This window comes from Sturnus vulgaris, chromosome 3, assembly GCF_052056855.1.
Source record: "Sturnus vulgaris isolate bStuVul1 chromosome 3, bStuVul1.hap1, whole genome shotgun sequence".
Lineage (NCBI taxonomy): Eukaryota > Metazoa > Chordata > Aves > Passeriformes > Sturnidae > Sturnus > Sturnus vulgaris.
The window spans coordinates 108,852,503-108,873,834 of NC_142245.1; the positions used below are offsets into that span (position 1 = coordinate 108,852,503).

General features: G+C 43.8%; 1 protein-coding gene across 2 annotated transcripts in view; it reads left to right on the plus strand.

The window, feature by feature from the left end:
- The first annotated feature begins 9,757 nt into the window (after positions 1–9,757).
- The window catches only part of PTCHD4 (patched domain containing 4), an 85,368-nt gene continuing 73,793 nt past the window's right edge, over positions 9,758–21,332 (plus strand). The window contains exon 1 of one of the 2 annotated variants that reach the window (XM_014872900.2): positions 9,758–10,545. In XM_014872900.2, coding sequence (XP_014728386.2) covers positions 9,946–10,545 — 600 coding nt within the window. In that variant the 5' untranslated portion in view covers positions 9,758–9,945. The remainder of the gene's footprint in view (positions 10,546–21,332) is intronic. The other variant, XM_088162492.1, reaches the window with a different exon arrangement.

The window sequence follows — 21,332 nt, forward strand, 5'->3', positions numbered from 1 at the left end:
GTGAAACTTTCAATGAATAGGTGAAGTTTGTGCCAGGTCAGAATTGCCTGTTGATCTCCCTGTTTTGTACTAATCTGACATTTCAAAGTTAACGAGTTCATTTGGGACTGGGGCTTTTTTATTCTGCAGTTGCTACCTCTTTCTTTTCCTCTGTATTCCTCCCATTCCTCCCATCAAAGTTGTCTGAAATGACACCCCTGACACAGTTACTGAACACAATCACAAAAAAAGAGAGGCTCTGTAAAACAGGAAAATTTACATACAGACCGAAGTATCTAGCATGCCCAAGAGTTTCTGGAGGAATGTTTCCCACAAAAAAACAGAATCCAGGGGATGTTCCAAACGGTGGGAAGCTTTGTCAATAATAAACAACAAATTGTATCTCCTGGGAAAGCCACAACATCATCAATAACTGAGCTGATTAGGGGTGTGGGGGGGCAAAGGCAAAATTAATGGAGACTAAATAAGTAAGAAGGAGTGTAATTAATTAATACTAGTCACCAAAATTTTACAGAAAAAAATCTCATAAAACAAATGCAATTTAAATTTTTGATGATTTTCCAAGGGTGGCTAATTAAGGTAATAACAAAGCTATAATGTATTTAGAGTTCAGTCTGGTGTTTGACATTTGCTGCTCAACATTTTGATTAAAAAATTGGCTCCACATCATATTAATAAGGCAAATGATAGGAGATTAAGAAGAGGGTAATGCACAAAATCTGCAAGAGGGTTTGTCAAAATGGGAAACTATGATGGAGAGAAGATGCTCTCAGTAGAGTTCTGCACAGACTGTTCCTAGTTCTGGAGCTATCCCACGTTTCTGGAAGGCTGGTTGCAATTGCCACTGGTTGGACTCAGTTATCTTATTGTTTTTTCCCAATCTTAATGGTTCTCTGATTGTTCTTACACATCTTTTCCTTAGGAGGGATCCAGTTTTCCTGGGTTGTCTCTAACCAACAGCTGTATTTTTGGCTCCTATCAGGCCATCCTGCAGTAAGCATCCAGATTCCCAGGCAAGCAGTGGTGACAGGTGACTTGAAATCCTTGTAAAGATCCACTTTATCTAATTTAGGTAATTGAATTTAGGCAGGCAAGAGATCTCCTTGGAGGCCTCCAGAGCACCCTGTCTCTCTCCACTGACCATGTTGGGAATTTCAGCTCTTCTTCTGGGAGGAACTTGACACTGAGTCAGATAAACTGGATCACGTCCCCTTGGATCACTTGGCCTATATAAATCTACAGTCTCAACTGATAGGGAAATCTGTATCATTCACTCAGCCTTTCTTGCTTTTAAATTAATTAAATTAGTCCAGCACAACAAAAATCTGATACCACACATGGGAATCACCTTTACTCTCTGTAGAGGACGTGCTGTGTCAAGAGTTAAGAGCATCCAGAGTTTTCATTAAGAACAAAATATGACCTGAATTAAATTCTTGCTTTGCCAGGAATTTAGGGCATGAAAATTGAATTTCCAGCTGGTGTAAGTGGAGACAAAATCACCGAGTTCCTAGTTTTATGAAGTAATAACAGTCTTTCCTTTTTCTAACACTCTGTTTTTCTTTTCTCTTTGCCTATGTCTTAGTTCCAGTCATTCATAATCCGCTTTTCTATTTTTCTGTTTTATAGCCATCCCACAGGAGTAATGTGAAATATAACCAATCAGTATTTGTAAAGCACTTTGAGGCTATCAGGTGAAAGGAAGTGTATAAATGCAAATTGTTACGATTGCTCTTACATTGCTGCCAAGGGACCTGCAAACAGAACCAGGTCCCCATATATTCAGATATACACAGATTTAGTCACATCTTGTGAAAGCAGCCAGAAGATACAAGCTGAGGAAGCATAAGAGGATAGAAGTTTAATAAAATGTAGGAAAAGGTCTTTCAGGGATTGTTTATGAGTTCAAGACTGAATCACTGTTCTGTCACAGATTCTTGCTCCATTTTGCTCCTAGCACTGTCCTCAATACCTGCTTTTGGAATATTATTACCCTGTGCTGTTTGTACTGGTTTGTGTTGTTCACAATGCAGTGACCTGGTCTTTCTGGGCTCCTCTTGCAGTCAGTGTAATCTAATACAGCTTTTATGAAGCAATCCTCGTGACTGTGGTTAAACATTCACTTAGTGACAAGTAGATCTCATATGATGAGACAAATTATGACCAAGTGTTTTTTGCCATTGACTATACACTGTCTGGGGCAGACCCAAACAACCGTCCCAGATGTTGGCATCTACATTTGATTAGGGAAGTCTCATCCTATAATTACCTCTGTCAGTAGATTAAACACTGCCAGGGAACATTCCCAAGCACTGGAATGCAATCATCTATATTCTTTAGTTTTAGAATGGTGCTGGAATTATTCTGGCCCAACCAGCACTTTCCCAATGCATTCCTGAGAATGGCTCAGGATCCAGCATCAGCCAGGGACCATTTGGAATGGTTGGTTTGGATGCAGCTATCCTGCTCCAGAAACAGGGATATCTCATGGCTATAGACACTGACAGGCTGTGCCAGCTGGACCCAGAGCTGGAAACTGGACCATGGCACTGCTTGGTTTACCAGAAGAGTCATAACCACAGCTCAACACCCATCACAACTGTGACTGGGAACATTCAGTGGTTCACAAAAATGCGTCCTGATGTCCCAAACTGACAGAACATTTACAGCCCTGATGGATCAGAGCCTTTTCAGTACCACTCCATGGGAAAACAACGTGGCAAAGGCAGGAACAAGACCATATTCCCTGCAGGCAGCTTTCAAATGCTTCACACTCCTGCAACCACAGTCACGCTGGGTTTGGTTCGGTTTTTTAATTTTTTTTCCTGTGTTCCCAGGATTTTGTTTGCTGTTGTTGTTGCTTTAGGATTGTTTATTTGTTTGTTCTTTGTTAGTTTTGGTTTGGCTTTGTATTTTTGGTTTTGGTATGGGTTTGTTGATTTGGGTTTTTTTCAAATGCTGCATTACTCGGTAAAAGACAGAAAGAAAGAAGCTGTGCTGATACATTTTGCATGGGCTCATGACCATGTAAGTTTGCTATTCGTGAAACAAGTTCTCTGGCTCCCTGTTATAAATATCTTAAAGCAATGCAGCTTTTAGGAGTAATAAAGTACTCTATCTTCAGCTTCCTTTCTTAGGTAATAAATTAATTAGTTTTCATATTCCTTTTTACCTCTTATTGAAACCATCATGCCCTCATGATGTTTAACAGCCAACAATATCACTGGGAGAGTTATTATATATCTCTTGATTTCATGTCAGTCTCAAGGAGTAAAGTCCAGGATCTGGCTGCTCTTTGCTCCTCCTTTTCGGTTTCTGTAGCAGCTTCTCTCACCACACTCATCCCTGCCCTCCAGGATTCTCAGCAAAGGCCATCTCAGGCCACCTCCAAAACAGCAGGCTAAGGGGACAGAATTAGCAGAGGCAGCTGCAATAAAGAAGCAAGAAACCTCTTAGGAGGATGTTTTATGAAGGTGGTCTCTTCTACAAGATCTACAGTATTGCCTTTCCTGAACCCACCGTTGTAAACAGAAATAACACTTCTGTGTAGCATCACCCTCTGATCTGGGCTAAAGGACAGCACTGCCCTCCATCCGCCATAAGGAGGTGAAATAGCACAAGGCAAGCATCCAAGATGTTGTCAGACTAAGAATTAATACCATCTTTCTTACTGGGATTCCTGTGCTTTGAGAGAATTTCCGCTTTCCTCCTGAACTGCAGCATTAAAAATGCAGTGCAGTCCTTTCCTCAGCCAGTTTGAAAACTCCCAGCACAGATGTGGGTCTGTGGAAAGCCCTCACAGAGGACATGGGGAGCAGGTATTATTGACAGTGCCACATCTAGGGATGGGTTGTAGCAGACACCTTGGTTTTCAAAGTACTTTTCCAAATAGGCAGAGACATGAGAATCAATTCATATGGTGATAGAAGAAATGAATATTCATTGTTTGCTTTTTATGATAGTAGGAAGCACAGCAGCAAGAGCTGAAAAGATGGGGTTTAATTGTTGCAGAAGTGATAAGGAACACATGTGGGAACACATTTGTTTGATTTTTTCACTCATATGAGGTAGCTTCCTCAGTCATTTCCATTTTCTCCAGATGAATCAATATTTTCTCTCTAACAAAAGAAAACAAAACCACGACTTAACCTCCCCACCCACACAGAACATATTACTTAACTGCCTGATGCTCCCAGCTATCTTTGCAAGCTGTGTTCTTGAAGCATTTTAATTTTTCAGTCCTTTCAAGAAATATAATAACATTAACATTATGCATTTTATGATGCTCTTAGTTGTTACAGATCTTGCAGTTCTTTTCTGGCAGCTTTTATCAAGTTACAGTGTGAATTAGCTGTAAAAGCTTAGAAAATGGCAAGGATAAATTTGCAACCAAAAACAAACCTAAACAGGAGAAAACCTGTCTATGGCTTTCTAATAAATTTCCAAGAAAGCTTCTAAATTTTGGTTAAAAACTCTCAAGTTTAATAAGATTTTCAGAATTAATCAGGGGGAAAAATTACTTAAAACATGCTCCCAAAAGCTGGATTGACAAGTTTTTCATTTCAAAACTAAACTTGTTGCAGCAGAGACAAAACAACACTCTCAATGTATAATAAAGCACTGTGTTTACACTCAATATTTTTCAAAATCTGCTTTTCGTATGTGAAAGAATTGGCCAAGTTTATCCAACAAATATTAACCCTTTGAAAACTCTGGCTTGGCATTCTTTACTTATGTGAGCAATATTTTTGCAACTTCCCCAACAGCTCTGCAGCTACTTAAGGAAATAAAACCCAACTAGGGGAGCAAACTTTCACAATAAAGCTGAATATTTGAAAATATACCAATACTATACTATCAATATAATCCAATACTTGTTTCCTCCCATACCAGAGATTCAAAGGCTCTTTATCTTTTTTTTCTATTACGACTACAGCCTCCTGTGCCTCTTCTGACAGCCTGGCTGTCCAGACTTTTCAACAGTGTCAGGTGTTTCTGTATAAAATCTTCAGCGCCATTGGTTGCAGGTTTCTGGTCCTGCAGGGTCTGACATTCTCCCTAAAAGGCATCTCAGTGTTTCATTCCCTCCCCTTCTTCAATTGGAAGGGTTTTCTCAATTATGTTCAAGACCACCACATAGTACAGAAATAAAACAGCCAATTCAACCACAGTAACCACAGCTTTTACTTTGTATTTTTTTTTCTCTGAAGGGTCACCCCAGTTCTTACATCCTTTCTCCACTGCTCTCATCCTCCAATAGGACAAACAAACCTCTTCTGTCTCCTCCTTCCCATCCCTGCTCTCCCTGTACAGTGCTGGCCCTGCTGTTCAATGAAGTTCAAAATTGAAACAAGAATTCCTAAGGGATTTTTTCTTATGATTCACATTTCTAAAACTAAACTCTATAGCACATTGGAGTTTTTCTTTCCCAGTTTGAGGTAGAAAATCATAAAAGTGTATGAACATGAACTGTTAGTTGGTCTGAAGTTTGTTTTACTTGCTCTAATGTACACAGCCTCTGTTGCTATTCTGAATTATCCCTCTGCATTATTTTTTCACTATTTAATATTTTTATACCATTAATTTTTACTATATCCACCCAGCTATTAAACTATAACAACTTAAAATCACTATGTCAATAGGACCGTTTGTGCCTTTACTTTTTTTTTAATTTCCGTATGGCAATCTGACTCCTGGGCACCCAATATACCTTTCTCAGTACCTAATCAGTGCACCTATGACGATCCCTCAAGCCTGCTGATAATTTTTATTTAAACTAAATTGTGTCACAGTAGCTCTTTGAGCTGAACACAGCCCACCAGTGCAGCCTCATCAGAGAATCACAGAGATTGTTCCAGTCCTCCTTGCTTTAGGTTACCCTGCAAGTAAATTTGGTTTGCTTTGACTTTCTGCTCTTTTCCAAAGCCTTTTCCAAAACCATGTCTACTTTGCCTTGTGCTGTAATCCCATTATTTTGTTTGTGCTGAATCATTTTTTTCCAAAGTTGTTTCCTTTCTTGGAATAGGCAACTTCAATTATTTTCCTCAGACAGATCTGCACTTTTTCCAAGCTGAATCGTCTCAAATATTTTGGAGTGTTTTTAGTTTCTCTCTGTGGTTTGCTATTTCTCTGAGCTCGGCTCTCTGAACCATCACTCAGCTCCCCCAGCTAACATCCCTGATATGTCTGTTATTCCACTTTAAAGAGGATTCATTGGATGACACCAGGGAGGATATAAATATCAGCATATCCCAGCACAGTTCTCAGAAAAGGTGCTGATGCCCTGCTTGCTTCTGAGACGTACTTCAAACTGACTTTTTAGATCCTCCATGGATTTTGCCATTTGGGATGACCAATGTAATGCACTGCTCACTTTATCATCCACGTTACCTGCGGGGTAACACTTGCAGACACCTTCAGATCAGCAGTATCTGGGCCACTACACAAAACCAGCCCAAATTTGAAAGGCACAATGTGCTTGCAGCACCCATTCAAGTATCTAAAAATTAAGCCAGTTTTACCGGCACTAATGCCGGATTACACGTTGTTGCTGTGTACTCCCAGGGACAGGCAGAGCAGCTGGCAGTGCCTTTGGGCACTATTCTTTATTCTCCTGCTCAGGAAGGAAGCTGCAGGTATTGGTCACACCTTTCACTGTCCAGCTTTCTTTGCCCTCTCTTTGTCCAATCCGTGTTTCAGCCATGCTGTGTTGGAATACTCCACTGCAGCATCCTGGCACTTCTTGTCCTGGGGTTGTCCTGCTGTGGTCCAAGACCTCCAGAAGTTGCAGGAAAAAATCATTCTTTGCCCTATCTTATTCAGGCACTAGAGGGACATGCCTGCCCAGGGTGGTCCAGCCAATATGTGCTCTGTTCCTGAACTGTTCCTGTGGTCACTGGCTGTAATGAATCATCTCAATTACTGTCTGCAACCTAACAGGTCAATGGGGAATGGCTTTAAGTTAAAAAAAAAAAAGTGTCGATTTCGGTTAAATATTAGATTTAGATTAGATATTAAGAAGGAATTATTTACGATGAGGGTGATGAGTCACTGGATCAAGTTGTTCAGAGACGTTGTGGGATCCCCATCCCTGGAAGTGTTCAAGGCCAGGTTGGATGGGACTTTGAGCAACCTGGGCTAGGGGAAGGTGTCCCTGCCCATGCCAAGGGGTTGGAACTGAATGTTTTTAAGGTCCTTTAGAACCCAAACCATTCTGTCATTTTATGATCTGACCAAGCTCCTGAGCTCTTCAGCTCTGTGAAGGACCCACTGGGCAAGGCCACAGCAACCAAGAGAACTGATTCCAGGTTTCTCCCTGTCAGACCAGCTCCCAACACCATCTCAGTCGCAGGAGCAGTAAGTGCTAAGGATCCAAAGGCTCCAGGTATCCCACAGCACCCAGGTATCTCTGCCACCCACTGCTTGGACATGGTCACAGTACTTTGTCAAGGGCTGTTAGAAGCCTGCACGTGTAAAAATTAGGAATCAGGCTCTGGCTTTCCACTCAAGGTCTCACTTCTGTGTGTAAGTACAAAGGCTCGATAAACTCTTTGCATTTAGACTTTATTCTCTGGGAGCACTCAACCATTGGCATAAGTACATCATAAAATAGACAAAGAGCTGTAATATGTATACCAATGGAGCGTAGCATTTTTGGGTGTTATTGAGGAAGGCAGTACCTTAAGATGTGCAGATAGATGGCTGACAGGGTCTTTTCTGCAAACTTCCCACCTTAGACCTCTTCTTGTTGCCTGTAAGAACTCCAATCTGCATTTGCAGATCAGCTATGTCTAGGCCACTAAGTAAAAACAGCCTGAATTTGAAACCCATGATGTGCTTGCAGCACCCAGTCAAATACTTAAAAATTAAGCCAGTTTTACCAATGTGTTTGTTTCCACACTTCTGAAAGCCTTCAGGCTCCAAGTCTGAATCAGTGCCTCTGCAACCTAACACAAACCCTCCAAAGCCATCTCAGTTTGGCTCCTTCTCCACCAGTCCTGTTAATCCGCACAGAGTCATGGAGTCATAGGATGATTAAGTTGGAAATTACCTCAAAGGTCATCAAGTCCAACTGCTTGTAGCAGTAGAAGCATGTGTAGAAGGGGTGTCAGCATGAAGGGGATTGTTGAATGTGCTGTTTCTTCTCCTAAACACTGATAAATACTTAAAGCTGAGTGTAGCAGGCAGTTTGTCTAGTACTGAATCAGACAGAGGCTCCTAACTTGCATTTTTGAACTCACCAGTTTCCACTCACCCTCTTGTTTCTGCAGGGGTTTTTTATGGAAGAGCCTTGTTCTCTCAGACTTTACAGTGTCCTTGGTCCCATCTCAAAATAAATAATTTCTGCTTGACAAAACTCAGTAAAACATAGCAGAAATTTGATAAAAGGGGAGACAGCAAGCAGAGAGCTGCATTTTTCGAATTTTGCTTTTTAATTCCGCTTCTGTGATTTAGAATTACAAGTTAAGTACAAAGCTCCTGCAAAGCCAGCCTGCCTTTCCTCCTGCCTTTCCTCCTGCCTTTCCTGCACGGGGCTGTCAGCTCTGCTGGGGCTGGACCTGCTGTCCCGGGCAGTCCTGCCTTTGGCTCCCGGAGGAGCAGAGCTTTGTGTCTGGAGAGTTGGTGGGCAGCTCGCCTGCTGCAAATGTATTTCTCTGCTGCTCTCCTTTGGTCCGAAGGAGCTGCAGAATTTTCCTCCTCTTATGTAATGGTCTGCTGGTGTCTTTGCTTGGAAAACCTCTTCTTCAGCTGGAGGGTGTCAGGAGCTGTGTCCTACCTCTCTTGGGTCACTGCTGAGAGAGCAGCTGGCTGAGGGAGATGTGCCAAGGTGTGGGGCAGAAGAAAGGAGCGGCTCTTCTCCCCTTCCTCCCCTTGTGTCCAGCAGTTCCCGGGGTCATCCTCGTCCTCACAGGAGCACGGGGGCAGCTCCCTCTGGGCTACCCCGTGCAGCAAATGGGGGAAAGGGGAGATTTGTGCTGGGAGCTTTGCCGGGAGCAGTGTGTACCGTGTGCCCCCGCTCCCCGGAGCCACAGCTCGGATGGGGCAGAGCCGAGTGCGGGGGGATGCGGTGGGACGGAGCCCGGGAGCGGAGCGCGGCGGGGGAATGCGGCGGGACAGCGGGATGGGAGCGGGATGGGAGCGGGATGAGAGCGGGATGAGAGCGGAGCGCGGGCAGGGATGCAGCAGCCGCGGGACCGGGGATGGAGAGAGGAGTGCGGCCAGGGATGCTGCAGCCCTGGGACCGCGGGACGAGAGCGGAGCGGAGCGGGGCTGCTGCTGCTGCTGCTGCTATGGGAAAGCGGATCGCCAAGTCTCCGGGCCGAGCTCTCCCTCCTCCGGCAACTGGCGGGGAATGGGGAGGGGGAGGGAGGGAGGGGCACGGAGGGGTCGGGGGATGTTAAAATGCAGCATCATCCTCCTGCCCCGGCGAATTCCGCGTGTGTGTGTGTGTGTGTGTGAGAGAGAGAGAAGGGGCGGAGGGGAAGGCGGCAGCGCTGCCCGCACCTCCCGGGGCAGAGGGGCCGTGCGGGGCTGCGCGGGGCGCGGAGCGGAGCGGGCACTGCGGAGCCGGCAGCGCTCCCGGTGCAACGCCCGAGCCTCGCCGGAGAAAGGGGGGCACCGGGCGGGAGGGGAGGGACGGGAAGGGGGGCGGCGATGCTGCCTGGCTTGGGGGGAGGGAGGAGAGCGAGAGGAAAAAAAAAGGAGAGAAAGAGGGAAAAAAAGGCAAGGACCCCCCCCCCCCCCGCCCCCCCCCACTCCTCCCTCCCCTGCCCGGTCCTTTCCATCTCCGGCACACACACACACACCCGCACGCACACACACACCTCATTGATCAATATTTGGCTGTCTTGCTGCAACTTGCTGCAGTCTTTTAAAGGAGTAGTAGAGAGAGAGGGAGAGAGAAAGGGAAACTGGCAGGAAGGGGTAAGGAGCTACACATGTCACATGTGCTTTCTAAGACGGCCAGGAGCATCTGCAGGCTGGATCTGGTGGAGGATGCTGCGGCAGGTGATACACAGAGGGCTCCAGTCGTTTTTCTACAAGCTGGGCTTATTCGTGAGCAGGCATCCGGTGTTTTTCCTCACTGTGCCCGCAGTCCTGACCATCATCTTCGGCTTCAGCCTGCTCAACCGCTTCCAGCCTGACACTGACCTGGAGAGCCTGGTAGCCCCCAGCCACAGCCTGGCCAAGATCGAGAGGAGCTTAGCCAGCAGCCTTTTCTCCCTCGATCAATCCAAAAGCCAGCTGTATTCGGACTTGCACACCCCGGGGAGGTATGGCAGGGTGATTCTCCTCTCCAAACCCGGAGGCAATATTTTGCATCAGGCTGATGTGATCCTGCAGATCCACCGAGCCGTGCTGGAAATGAAGGTGAACTACAAAGGCTATAATTATACTTTTTCCCATCTGTGTGTGTTGAGAAATCAGGATAAGAAATGCGTGCTGGATGATATTATTTCAGTGCTAGAGGATCTGAGGCAGGCTGCCCTCTCCAATAAGACAACAGCCAGGGTGCAAGTGAGCTATCCCAACACTAAATTAAAGGTATGCTCTTACTGCATGCTTTTGCCAATTAAAGAGGCAGCACTTCATTTCTTGTCCTAAACAGCAAAGAGAAATATAATCATATCTATCTCTCTCTCTATCGGAATGTGTGTGATCTGGGCTTTCCTCGAGAAGCAGCTGAATCCGGTGCCTTGCTTTTGTTCTGGGTGAGGAGGGAGGGTGGGGGACCGGACGCTGCCGGAGCAGAAGAAGGGAGCGGAGAAGCGCCTGGGCACCAGGAGACCTTGGAATGCCTTGAAGGTTCAATACCTTCAGGGTGGGGGGAAAGGGACAGGAGGTCGGTGGGGGGTTGAGAGCTGGTTTGCACTATCACCTTTTCCAGCCTCACTGCTGTGGTGGGATAATTTGTCTTTAATGTGGCCAGGAAAAGCTTCCTCAAAGGCACAATGAGGTCCTGTGTCTCCCTGCCAGTGCTGTAGGAGCAGCAGGAGGTTTGGGCCAGAAGCAATTTCAGGTGTCCTGCCTTCTTTACCTGCATGCAAAGAAGGTGAAGGGAAGTGGATTTTTTTTTTTTTTTTCTCTCAGTGTAAAAATTATTAACTCTGTCGCTGATGGATGGGCTGGAGTTTTGGGGTGGATCCCACCCAAAGTTGAAACAAGGTAAAAGGTGAAAGAAGTTTCAATCTTCCCAATTAAAAGAACAAACAATTTGGCACAAAGTATCTCAGGACTATTTCCCTGGCACACAAGCACCCATCTGTTTTCCCTCCCATCTGGAGCAATTCCGCTCACCAGGACTAACCTGCTGTGAGTAAATAAGGTACAAAGTTTGTAGGTATCTCATGAAAGAAGTTTTTGTGGATTACAGTATATCTGCATGCTCCCCTGGGCATTGCACCAGAGGCAGGATTTATTTAACAGAGTGCAATAAACTCCCTAGGACACTATTTACTCATGGTTCAGGTCATAGGGGAGAGGATATGCTCCTTCTTGTAAACCAGAGATCTCTGGGGTTATCTCTCCCCCTTTTTCAAAGAGTTCCTTGGGGGTAAAGGGACATGCTCTTGCAAGTACCACCACTAAGATCCTGAAGTTGTAATTTGTCTTTTACTGCACATTTACCAGAAAAAGATCCCATAAAGTCAGTCCCTGTTCCGAAATCTGAAGCAGAGACATAGATTGATTTTATTTGATTGTCCTTTTTCTTCAGTAAAAGTGCCAGGTGGAACAGCTTGGATTTGGTCCTGTGGCTGTAGATGTTACAGTAATTGCTTTGTACAGAGTTGTGACTGCCTGAGTTGAGTGTGTGGAAATGAAAAGGTGTCCTTGCTACTGCTGGAAAGTCCTGAGTGCAAAGAGTGCTCAGAAAAACAAGTTATTCTGGATTAAATATCCCCGAACAAATTTTATCTTCTAGTGTACTGCAAAGACAATCCCGCTATTGCAGAATTAAAATGTATCCTTTACAATTTGCTTATTTTTAGAATTAAAATTAAGGTACTTCAGTGGAGAATACTGATAAATTAGACTAACAGTGTTATAAACCAGCTTCATACAGAAATAGTCACCCCACTCTCTCAGTCCAGGTTAATTTTCTTCTCTAGACAAACTTTAACTGATCTTATCAAAGCTAGGATGTGGTCACTTGCAATGTGTTTTTTTTTCATTAGAAGATTGCCTACAGCGCCTCATTTTTTTAAAGATAAAAGCAAAGGAAAAGATAATGTGGTCTGGATTAGCTACTTATTGGATTGCCAGATAACTCACATAGAGAGAAAGGTTTTCTGAAAGCACAGAAGTCTAACTCTGAGCACTGCCAAACACCATCCCAGTACCTTCAATCCCCCAAGGAATTGTTGTGCTTCATCTTCTGGGTGAGAGAATAAACGCCCTTAAGTAACTCAGTTAAAGGCTGGACAGAGCAGGGAGCTCTCTGCCCTCTTCCCAGTGAAAGAAGGTAAAGCTTCCAAAGCCTGGGACTGCATTTCAGAGAAAAGCCAGCAATTACTACCCATTTCTGTGGTTAGGGACAGTTTCTGCTTTTACTGAGAAAGAGAAATACACTTTGCCACGGTTTTCCTTCTTATATGGTAAGGACTCTATTATGGAGCTGTGGTCAGCCCTGAACCTGGGCTGATATTCAGCAATGGTGTGTCTGCAGAGATTGACCTTCTCTGGTCCCTTTGGCTCCAGCTGCTGGGTTTAAATTACTGGTTTGTATAAATTAATTCACTAGTTTGTCATCTCTGTCGTCCCGTCTACCAAGGGTTAGGAAGCTGTAGGCAACATCTCGTGATCTCCTTCAAACTATGGGCAAAATTTTAGTTTAATCCTGGCTCTCAGGCAGCTTACTGCCCTCCCTCTCTTTGCACCTCTGAACAGAGGCTGTGGAAACTCAGGACTGTATTTCTTGTTTTGAGGTGTCTCATTGTGTTTAACCAGAAACATCTCGGATGCTGCACCCACTTGGGTAGGTGAGTTTTTGGATGTTCAGTGAAAGGAAACAACTCCTGTGGCTGTATCTGTGAGGTTTTTTATTTCTTCATACTTGAGTTGTGACAATAACGAAAAGTTGTAGTTAAACCACAGGGGACTGCAAACAAGAGGCCAAATCTGCCTGATCTTATTCAGCGTGGGCCAGTGTTCATTGCATTCACTGGTCCATGCCCTTGGAATTCCTCTCAGCTAAACTTTCCTGCACCATTAGGACCCACCAGGATCTTCTAGGTTGCCTCACTTTCCCAAAGGTCATGCTGCTTGGTTAATACTGGTAGGTTTTGACCTGTTTTGTTCTTTTAATAATGACCTCAAATTGAACAAAATTCTTCTAAAAACAATATGGGGATTTACAAACCATGAAGGTGCCCTATATGTGTTTAGTTTATAGCTGACATAGGTCAAATGTCACACTGTGCTGGTCTGGGAACCACAATGACAGTGTTGAGCTGTTCTACTCCATCTGGGAGCTGCAAAAACGTCTTGTGTTTCCCTCAAGCCTTGTGAGAAGCTCTCCCTTTGTCTCTCTTCTCATCTCCTGATGGAGGCCAAATCAGTTCAAACTTCTCAGGTGAGACCGGCTGAAGGCTGACAGGGGGTGAGTTCTTGGCAGATTTCCCACAGGAACTTTGTGGGAACCACTCAAGCAGGTTTCAGCAAACTGCTCCAGTTTTGAAGCAGCTGCTATCGGGCTGCAAAATCTGATGAAACTGCTTAGCTTTTCCTGAGGAAATCTGGATGTGAAGGATAATTGTTAAATCATTACTTGCTGTAGTGTAGGAAAAACTTCCAGCCTTAAATACTTCTACTTTCACTATCCCTCCATAAGTCAGGAACTTGGTCTCTCCAGCCACCAGAGAAAGAGCAGAGACACAGCACTCACATTCAGAGCACAGACTACAGAGTGGTTTCAAATGCCTGAGATGGGCTTAAAATCCACTCTGGCTACTCAGGGGTCATTGTAGGCAAGTGCAGGTGAACCAGGTTGAAGGAAAATGCCAGCTAGCATTGCTTTGGGGACACTGTAGCCTGTTCACTGCAGTCTGCAGCCCAGCCAGGGAGTGACTTGCCAAGGTCATGCAGATAGACTGTGGCAGAGCAGGAAAACAAAGCTGGATATATGAAGTCTTGATAAAGACTTTTGAGATACTTCCTGGAGAAACAGTGCTCATGCTTTCCTCAGTTCAGGACATACAAATTATGTTCCCGTGCTTGGGCTCTGGACTGTGCCCTAACTTGCACAGACTGGGCAAACCTACACTGAGCAATCACCATCAGTAGCCAAACTGTTAAATCTCAAGTTTTAGCAAATATCAGCATTGTTTTGGTCACCTGAGACTTCCGGAACAGTGACTGGGCACGACTTGGGAGACAGCATGGGAAAGAGTCCACTCTGGGTTGGTAAATCTGCTCCATCCTGCCAGTAATGGTGTGTGATGTTCTCAGAAGTGAGCACATTGTGCCCCTGCCTTCAGGGCCAGAATGGGATCTCAGGCACAATTTATTTGGTGGTACAAACAAAATTATTGATTACGTGAGGATTACTTCTTGTGTACCATGAGGGAAGAGATTGCTTTTTGACCCTGATTCGCCTATAATCACAGAAAATTTGCTGCCGTATTCCAGAAAAAAAACCACAAAAAAAAACCCGAACAAAAATAATGAAAGTTATTTCTGAACACAGCCTTTATATGGAAGAGAAATAAAAAAGCATAAAAACGTTGTTTTAGGTATTTCATCTTTACTGTTTCTTTGTTTCTTTTCATGTTTATTTGCTAGTTTGTCTGAAAACAGATAATAACTGAGAATTTGCATGTCTGAAATCAAAATAAATATGACAACTGCTGGTTTAAAGGAACCTTTGTCAGCAGATTGGTTCCAGTAATACTGCCTTCAATTAATTAAGTACCAGTCATTTATGAACACTAGGCAAAATAGCAGCCAATAAACCAGAAATCTCTATTACCACATTTGTGATAAACACATCAGCTGGATATTGAATCTGCTCTTGCTTAAGCTGAAGCGTTGCTTGCATTCACTTAACATCATGAAACCTCTAATTGAAGTTTTGTTACTGGCCAGATTCTCAATTTTTCTCACATTAACAGCTGTAGTTTAAAATCATTGCTCCATTTGCATTTGTGGAGTTTTTCTGACTGCTCTAAGAGTAAGCCTTCCTTAGATGTCCCGGAGGGGGACACCTCCATGGGACTGAGAAGTTAAGAAACCAGAACCCACCTACATCAGAGTAGCCACCTATGCACCATTAGTATCCACACACTGATTATCCCTTCAGTAAAATCAGATAGAGTGTAAGATTGCCTTAACTCCAATGAGCAGATTCTTCCTTAAAGGCAGTGTGGCTCTGCACCCTTTTGTGATACCCCCTGTCCCAACCCAAGCATGTGGCTCAGGATTTTGTGAAGTGCTCTGTGGCTGGAAAAAGGTACCAAGTCAAAGCAAAATAATAAAACATGTGCAGGGAGAAGATCAGAAGAGGGAGGCTGGAGGCTGCAGATAGTTTTCATCTCAGCCTCACAGATAAAGACAGGATGGGGCAGGCTGAGCTCAGAATAGCTGCTCAGTAGCATGAAAGCAAGTGGGAAATGTTTGAAGCCTAGGAGCATCTTCTGGCTCACAGATTGGGAAACTAATTTTGGGGAAAAAAAGACACTTTTACTCTTCCAACTGTGTTTCCCTACTGCCCAGCAGGACTGGGGAGGGCTCCTGACCCTCCTTGCCTGGATGGGCTGGTGGAGCTGTGCCTCTGCTGGGAGATGTCTCTGCAGATATTAGCTTTTGAGGATGTGAGCAGGCAGGCTGTCTGCTCAGTCTGGGCAAGAAATTACGTGTTTCCTTGCATTTTTAGGAGAATTCTTCACTCCTTTCTTTGCTTAGTACATTAGGAAAGGTCTCTTCCTTGGCTCTGATAGACCAAGCATTAAGAAAACTCTCTTCTGTAAAAGCAAGGCCAGATTATGAGTCTTGACTGCACCAAGACCATGAAACTGGGTTAACATGTACCAGGATAAGCTATTCCAATGCAAACAAACAGCAGAAAGGCAGCAGAGACCTAGCAAAGCAAGACTGAGTGTTGGGGTGGTCTTTTTGAATTGCCATTCCTCAGTTCAGAACTTACATTCCTCGTCAGCCTCTGAGGGACATTCCCCCTTCAGCTGACCGGGGGTGGAGAGAGCAAGTTCCTTGTGTGTGGGGCTCATTCCTTCCCATCCAGCAGCTGAGACCTCTGGCCATATAGAGGACTGCAAAGAAAATATTCTCCATTGACCTTTTGGATGACCTTGGTTGTCTGCTTTGTGCCTTCCCCTCCCAGTTATTCCACTTTCACTTTTGTCAGCACTTGCAGGGGGACATGGCCTTTTGTGCAGTGCGAGGCCTTGATGTGAATAATAATAAAGAAGCAATTGGAAGGTTGTTTAGAAGGAGAGAAGAGCAAGATGCAATTACAACCCACTTCTGCCAGTAATAATGGCTCATCCCTGTGGATCTGGGATGCATGTCATCTGCTTGCCGAAGGAAGAAAGCCCAGTAGAACTTTGCCATTTTTCTAAAAAGATAGTCCTCTGTGGACATAAAAACACATTTATTTCCTTTACTAAATACTTTGTTAAAGTTTGTCAGTGTTTCTACACTGACTAATAACAGTCATTCCTATGTTTTCCCAAAAGGTCTTTGCAGCCCCTTCCTGTACTGGCTGTGTGAGCTCTTGGAGGGCTCTGAACTTCTGTCTTCAGATTTACAACAGATGGGTATTCTTGGTATCTGTAACAAGAATTAAAACAGATTCAGGCACCACCTAGCAAGGCAGGAGAGTAAAATTGATTAGCATTAGTAAAGAAGATGTGACATATTCCCAGAGAAAGATATTTTTATGGAGAGGAGAGGAGAGGAGAGGAGAGGAGAGGAGAGGAGAGGAGAGGAGAGGAGAGGAGAGGAGAGGAGAGGAGAGGAGAGGAGAGGAGAGGAGAGGAGAGGAGAGGAGAGGAGAGGAGAGGAGAGGAGAGGAGAGGAGAGGAGAGGAGAGGAGAGGAGAGGAGAGGAGAGGAGAGGAGAGGAGAGGAGAGGAGAGGAGAGGAGAGGAGAGGAGAGGAGAGGAGAGGAGAGGAGAGGAGAGGAGATCCTTATTCTATGGTAGAAGTAAGAGGAACCTTGTAAGGACAAAATTAGATTGATAAATATGGCCAAAAAGAAGTTCTTAAATTATTTAGCATCCTTTATGCATATGTGGGTATGCATTTACATGCATATCTTAGTTGGCAAATTGTGATGTAGGTAGGGCTGGGGTAGGTGTTTGGAAAACAGTAATCTAAGAGCAAAACCCATATTAAACCTCTTCAGACATTGAGATAAGAGACCTCTATGCAGTAGTTATTACAGAAATCACAGCCAAAAAACCACTGACTGGTATTCCAAGAGAAGTGAATTGAGCTGGGGAAACCGTGATCTTGCATTTGTGTTGAAGGCTTTTAATTTATGCGGGCCCCACATCCACTGCCCCTTCATACTGCAAACAATGAGACGTGGCTGGGACTTGAGCTGTAAAAAAGTCTTCAACAATGTAGGAAAACAGATACTGTGTGTGATGGAAAGGAGAGGGGAAGACCATGAGAGGCAGAAGAAGCAAGCTATAAAGTCTTTTATACCTCTTTTTCTCACTGTATTTCTCCTGTTCTCTGTTTTCCTGCCTACCAAGGGGCAGGATGCTCATGTGGGGAACAGGCAGTAAAGAAAGTTCTTGGAAGTGAGGCTGTGAAGCATCCTACAAAGGGAGAGAGCTCCTGAGCATTGCAGAGATGATCACATGCAGTGGCACATGTCATTGCCCTAGCCCTGGACTCAGGGTGTGAATTGACCTCACTTTTACACTGGTCAGGCCACTTGAGGGCAGGAGCTTAAGGTGAAGTGCTGGAGATCTCTGATGACACTAGCAAGGGTAAACTGGTGACAGCGGGAAGATTTCCATCTAAAAAGATTTACTGTGGAATCAGCTCAATGGAAAACTGGCAATTATATTTTTGGTGGCAGCTCTGGTATGAAATTTTGCTGAAGATTTTTTCTTCTCCTTAGCACCACTCATACATTGGTAGGCAGTTCCTACACAGCAGCATTTCTGCATGCCCAGCAGCAGCTCTGCAAGATACCAGACAGCCTTCACAGCTATGTGTTGGCCAGATCAGCTTTTCTCCCCAGTTTTATGTTTTGCCACCAAACACCCCCTCCTCCAGTCCACTCTTGCCAGCAAACTGCTGGGTGATCATGGGTTGAGAGACTGGCATGTCACTAGCCAGCTGATTTGCAGAAAGTTTTGGTCTGATAATGGTCTATAGCTAAAAAATTAGTTGGCACTACATGTGTGTAATATTTCCTGAGTATGTATGATGGCAAATATTTTGGTGTCTTGCAGAACAATTCTTTAAAAATTACACAAGCTCTAAAGCCTGCTTGTCTGTGCAGGGGGCATCTGAGAAGGTAAAGGGCAGTCCTGCCTTCCCGCCCCACACCTTTGAAGGCAGCACACACCACTGAGACTCCTAGAGCAATGCAGTGTAAGCAAGGTGTGCAAGGGGGATTAAAGATCAATCTCCAGTCTGCCACAGTTATTTCCTTGTGCTAATGTTGGATACCTGGGAGACCCCATTAAATACTTCCACAGGAAAGCCCAAACACCAGACATGCATCCTCTCACAGCTTGTAAGGATAAATATCACCTACAGGGCCGGCTCTGGGGCACCCAAACATCGTGCCCAAGTTTGAAACAAGACAGAAAAGCTGCCCTCCTGTAAGACAGGGTCTTGTTTCTCTTACACTTTGTGTAATTGTCTCCACCACTGTTACACAAGTGTTGTCAGCCTGATGGGCAGGTGCTATTTTTACTACATGCATGGTGCATTTTTGCACAACAAAAACAGCTTCCTTAAAGGGTGCTACGATTCAGGGTTTTGCTGCTTCTGTTCTAAATGCTGAATTACCTGGACTAAATCATGGACGACCTGGCTGGCCCAAAAATCTTCAGCTGCATCTTTTTCTATCTGAAGTTACAGTACTTTTGAAACCATAAGCATTTTTGTAACAATGTCCACCCTGCCCTTAATTTCATTTCGAAGGATGGAAGAATAAGGGCACGTTCCCACAGTTTCATTTTGACACGCTCCTAACAAAATGTTCCCTTTTTTTGTATTAAAATGTGTCGTTCAAGGTAGTTTTTCAAAATTATTCCAAAAATATTTTTCTCTCACATTATACTTTAGATTAGAAAATAGAGGAAAAAACACCAAAGCCACTTTAAGAGGAAATTTTTCCCATGTTCAAACTTTAGGAACGGAAAATCGCAGCAAAATAAACTCACCCAGCTGGCTGAGGACACAGCTCAGTGCCCCTGCACATGAATTTACCCACCAGGAGCGTGCTCTGGCTCTTATTAATGTCGTTGTACACTGAAGACCAAGGCACTGTGTCGATGGGACAAGTGATCCTGGCGTCCAGGTTTCCAATCCAGTTAATTTGTAAAAAATTGTGTGGTTCATTAAGAAGAAAGATGTTGATAGCAGTATTTCATTATGCAATTCCATCTCTTTGACAGAATCTATGACTTAAATATAAATCACCTTTTTCCCAACCATTCTCCAGGATGATTTCTTAGTGCAGATTTTAATACATTAAACAAATACATTAACAACTTCAGTGCCAAGTACGTGCAACATGGAAATATTCATGTGCATTTTTCCCCTAAAAATCACAGTTCAGTTTATTCATGTTCTCGACTCTTTGAGTGAGGTTTTATTCACAGATAAGCAAACACCCCCCAAAACAGATGCAGACTTGCATCCAAATGACAAACCCACTTCTCTTCAGGATTGGCTGGACTGTGTGGTAACAAATATTCTAACAGTGATGTTTCTTTGCTAACTAACTTTAATTTTCCTGTCCAGAACTGATTTCCCAACTGCATGTAGAAAACACTGGTCACCCAGTTGGTGCACAACAGATCTGTCATTGTAAATGGCATAGAAATTTGGGACACCAGCAGAGAAATGTGAACATTTCTGAAGATTTACCAATGTCTCTCCACTCTTTTCTTTCCCCAGGCTTCAAGATTAGCACAAGCATTAGGCTTTAGGTATATACCCTAAAATAAATTTCACAAGCTTGACAAGCTTAAGAGCTCCCCTGCTCTCATAAAGCATTTCATTTTTGGTTTTGGGAATTCAATTTTAAAGAAAAGAGTGGCTTTTTTTTTAACTCCTAAAAGAATAAAGCCTATATCTTTACAACTTTTACCATCTTCTTGCCTCAATTATCAGATTTTGGAAGAGGGAGAAAGAGGACATCCTTGAAGGGAAATTTGTCTTATATAAATGCCGAATGCTGTAATTGCATATGATCCATGGTTTTTTCATCACAACATTCACCTCAAAAGGCAAGTTAAAACAGATCATTTGTCACTACTTAACAGATTTGAAACAAGCTCCTTTAGGAACTATTCTGATACTTTTGTTGTGGAAAAACCAATTACATTTTAAAGTAGTAAAAATAACAAAGAAAAATAAGGCAGAATGGGGTGGTTTTTAAAATTTCCTTTAGAGGAAAAAAAAGCTAAAAAAAAAGATAACCAGAATAGAGAATAGCCCAGGATGAAGCTCAAAATACTCAGGTTCACACTTAAACCATTTGAATGGGCTTTTCCCACAGCCTCTTCAATGAGGATATAGTGGACACAAAGGATAACATTCCAGATGTTGTTTAGTAAAGGAGCAGTTTGAGGTGTGGAATGGTGATTTTGGTGCAGGGCTATGTATTCAAGAATTCATATTCTGCTGTGACTTCTCCTTTACATTGATTTTTCCCGTCATAAAGGAGGGCTGTGGTGCTGCTGGAGAAATGCAAAGAGCTGTTGGAGTTTTATGAGCCTCTTCCACGTAACATCAAGAGGTCAAACACATAAAAGGTTTATAAGGTCAGTCTAACCCATTCCCCGGCCCTGCAGGATTATGAGGAAACCCTAATAGAGAAATTAATCCAGATTGGCTTGGATGGGAAATCAGTCATGTGGGTTGGAAACTGGCTGAAAGATTGTAAATGAGGAATCATGATAAATGATAATGTAACAAGTTTATGGAAGGAATCTTGCAGGGTATCTGGAGAATTTGTGTTAGGTCTGGTCTCATCTAACATCTCTATTAATTATCAGGAAACAGAATTGAATTGCACAAGAGTGAAGTTCACAGATAATATTAAGCAAGGAGGACATGTCAGCAGCAGCTGAGTCACAGAATTTACACAGACAGATCCAGAGCAGTTAGGAAGTTGAG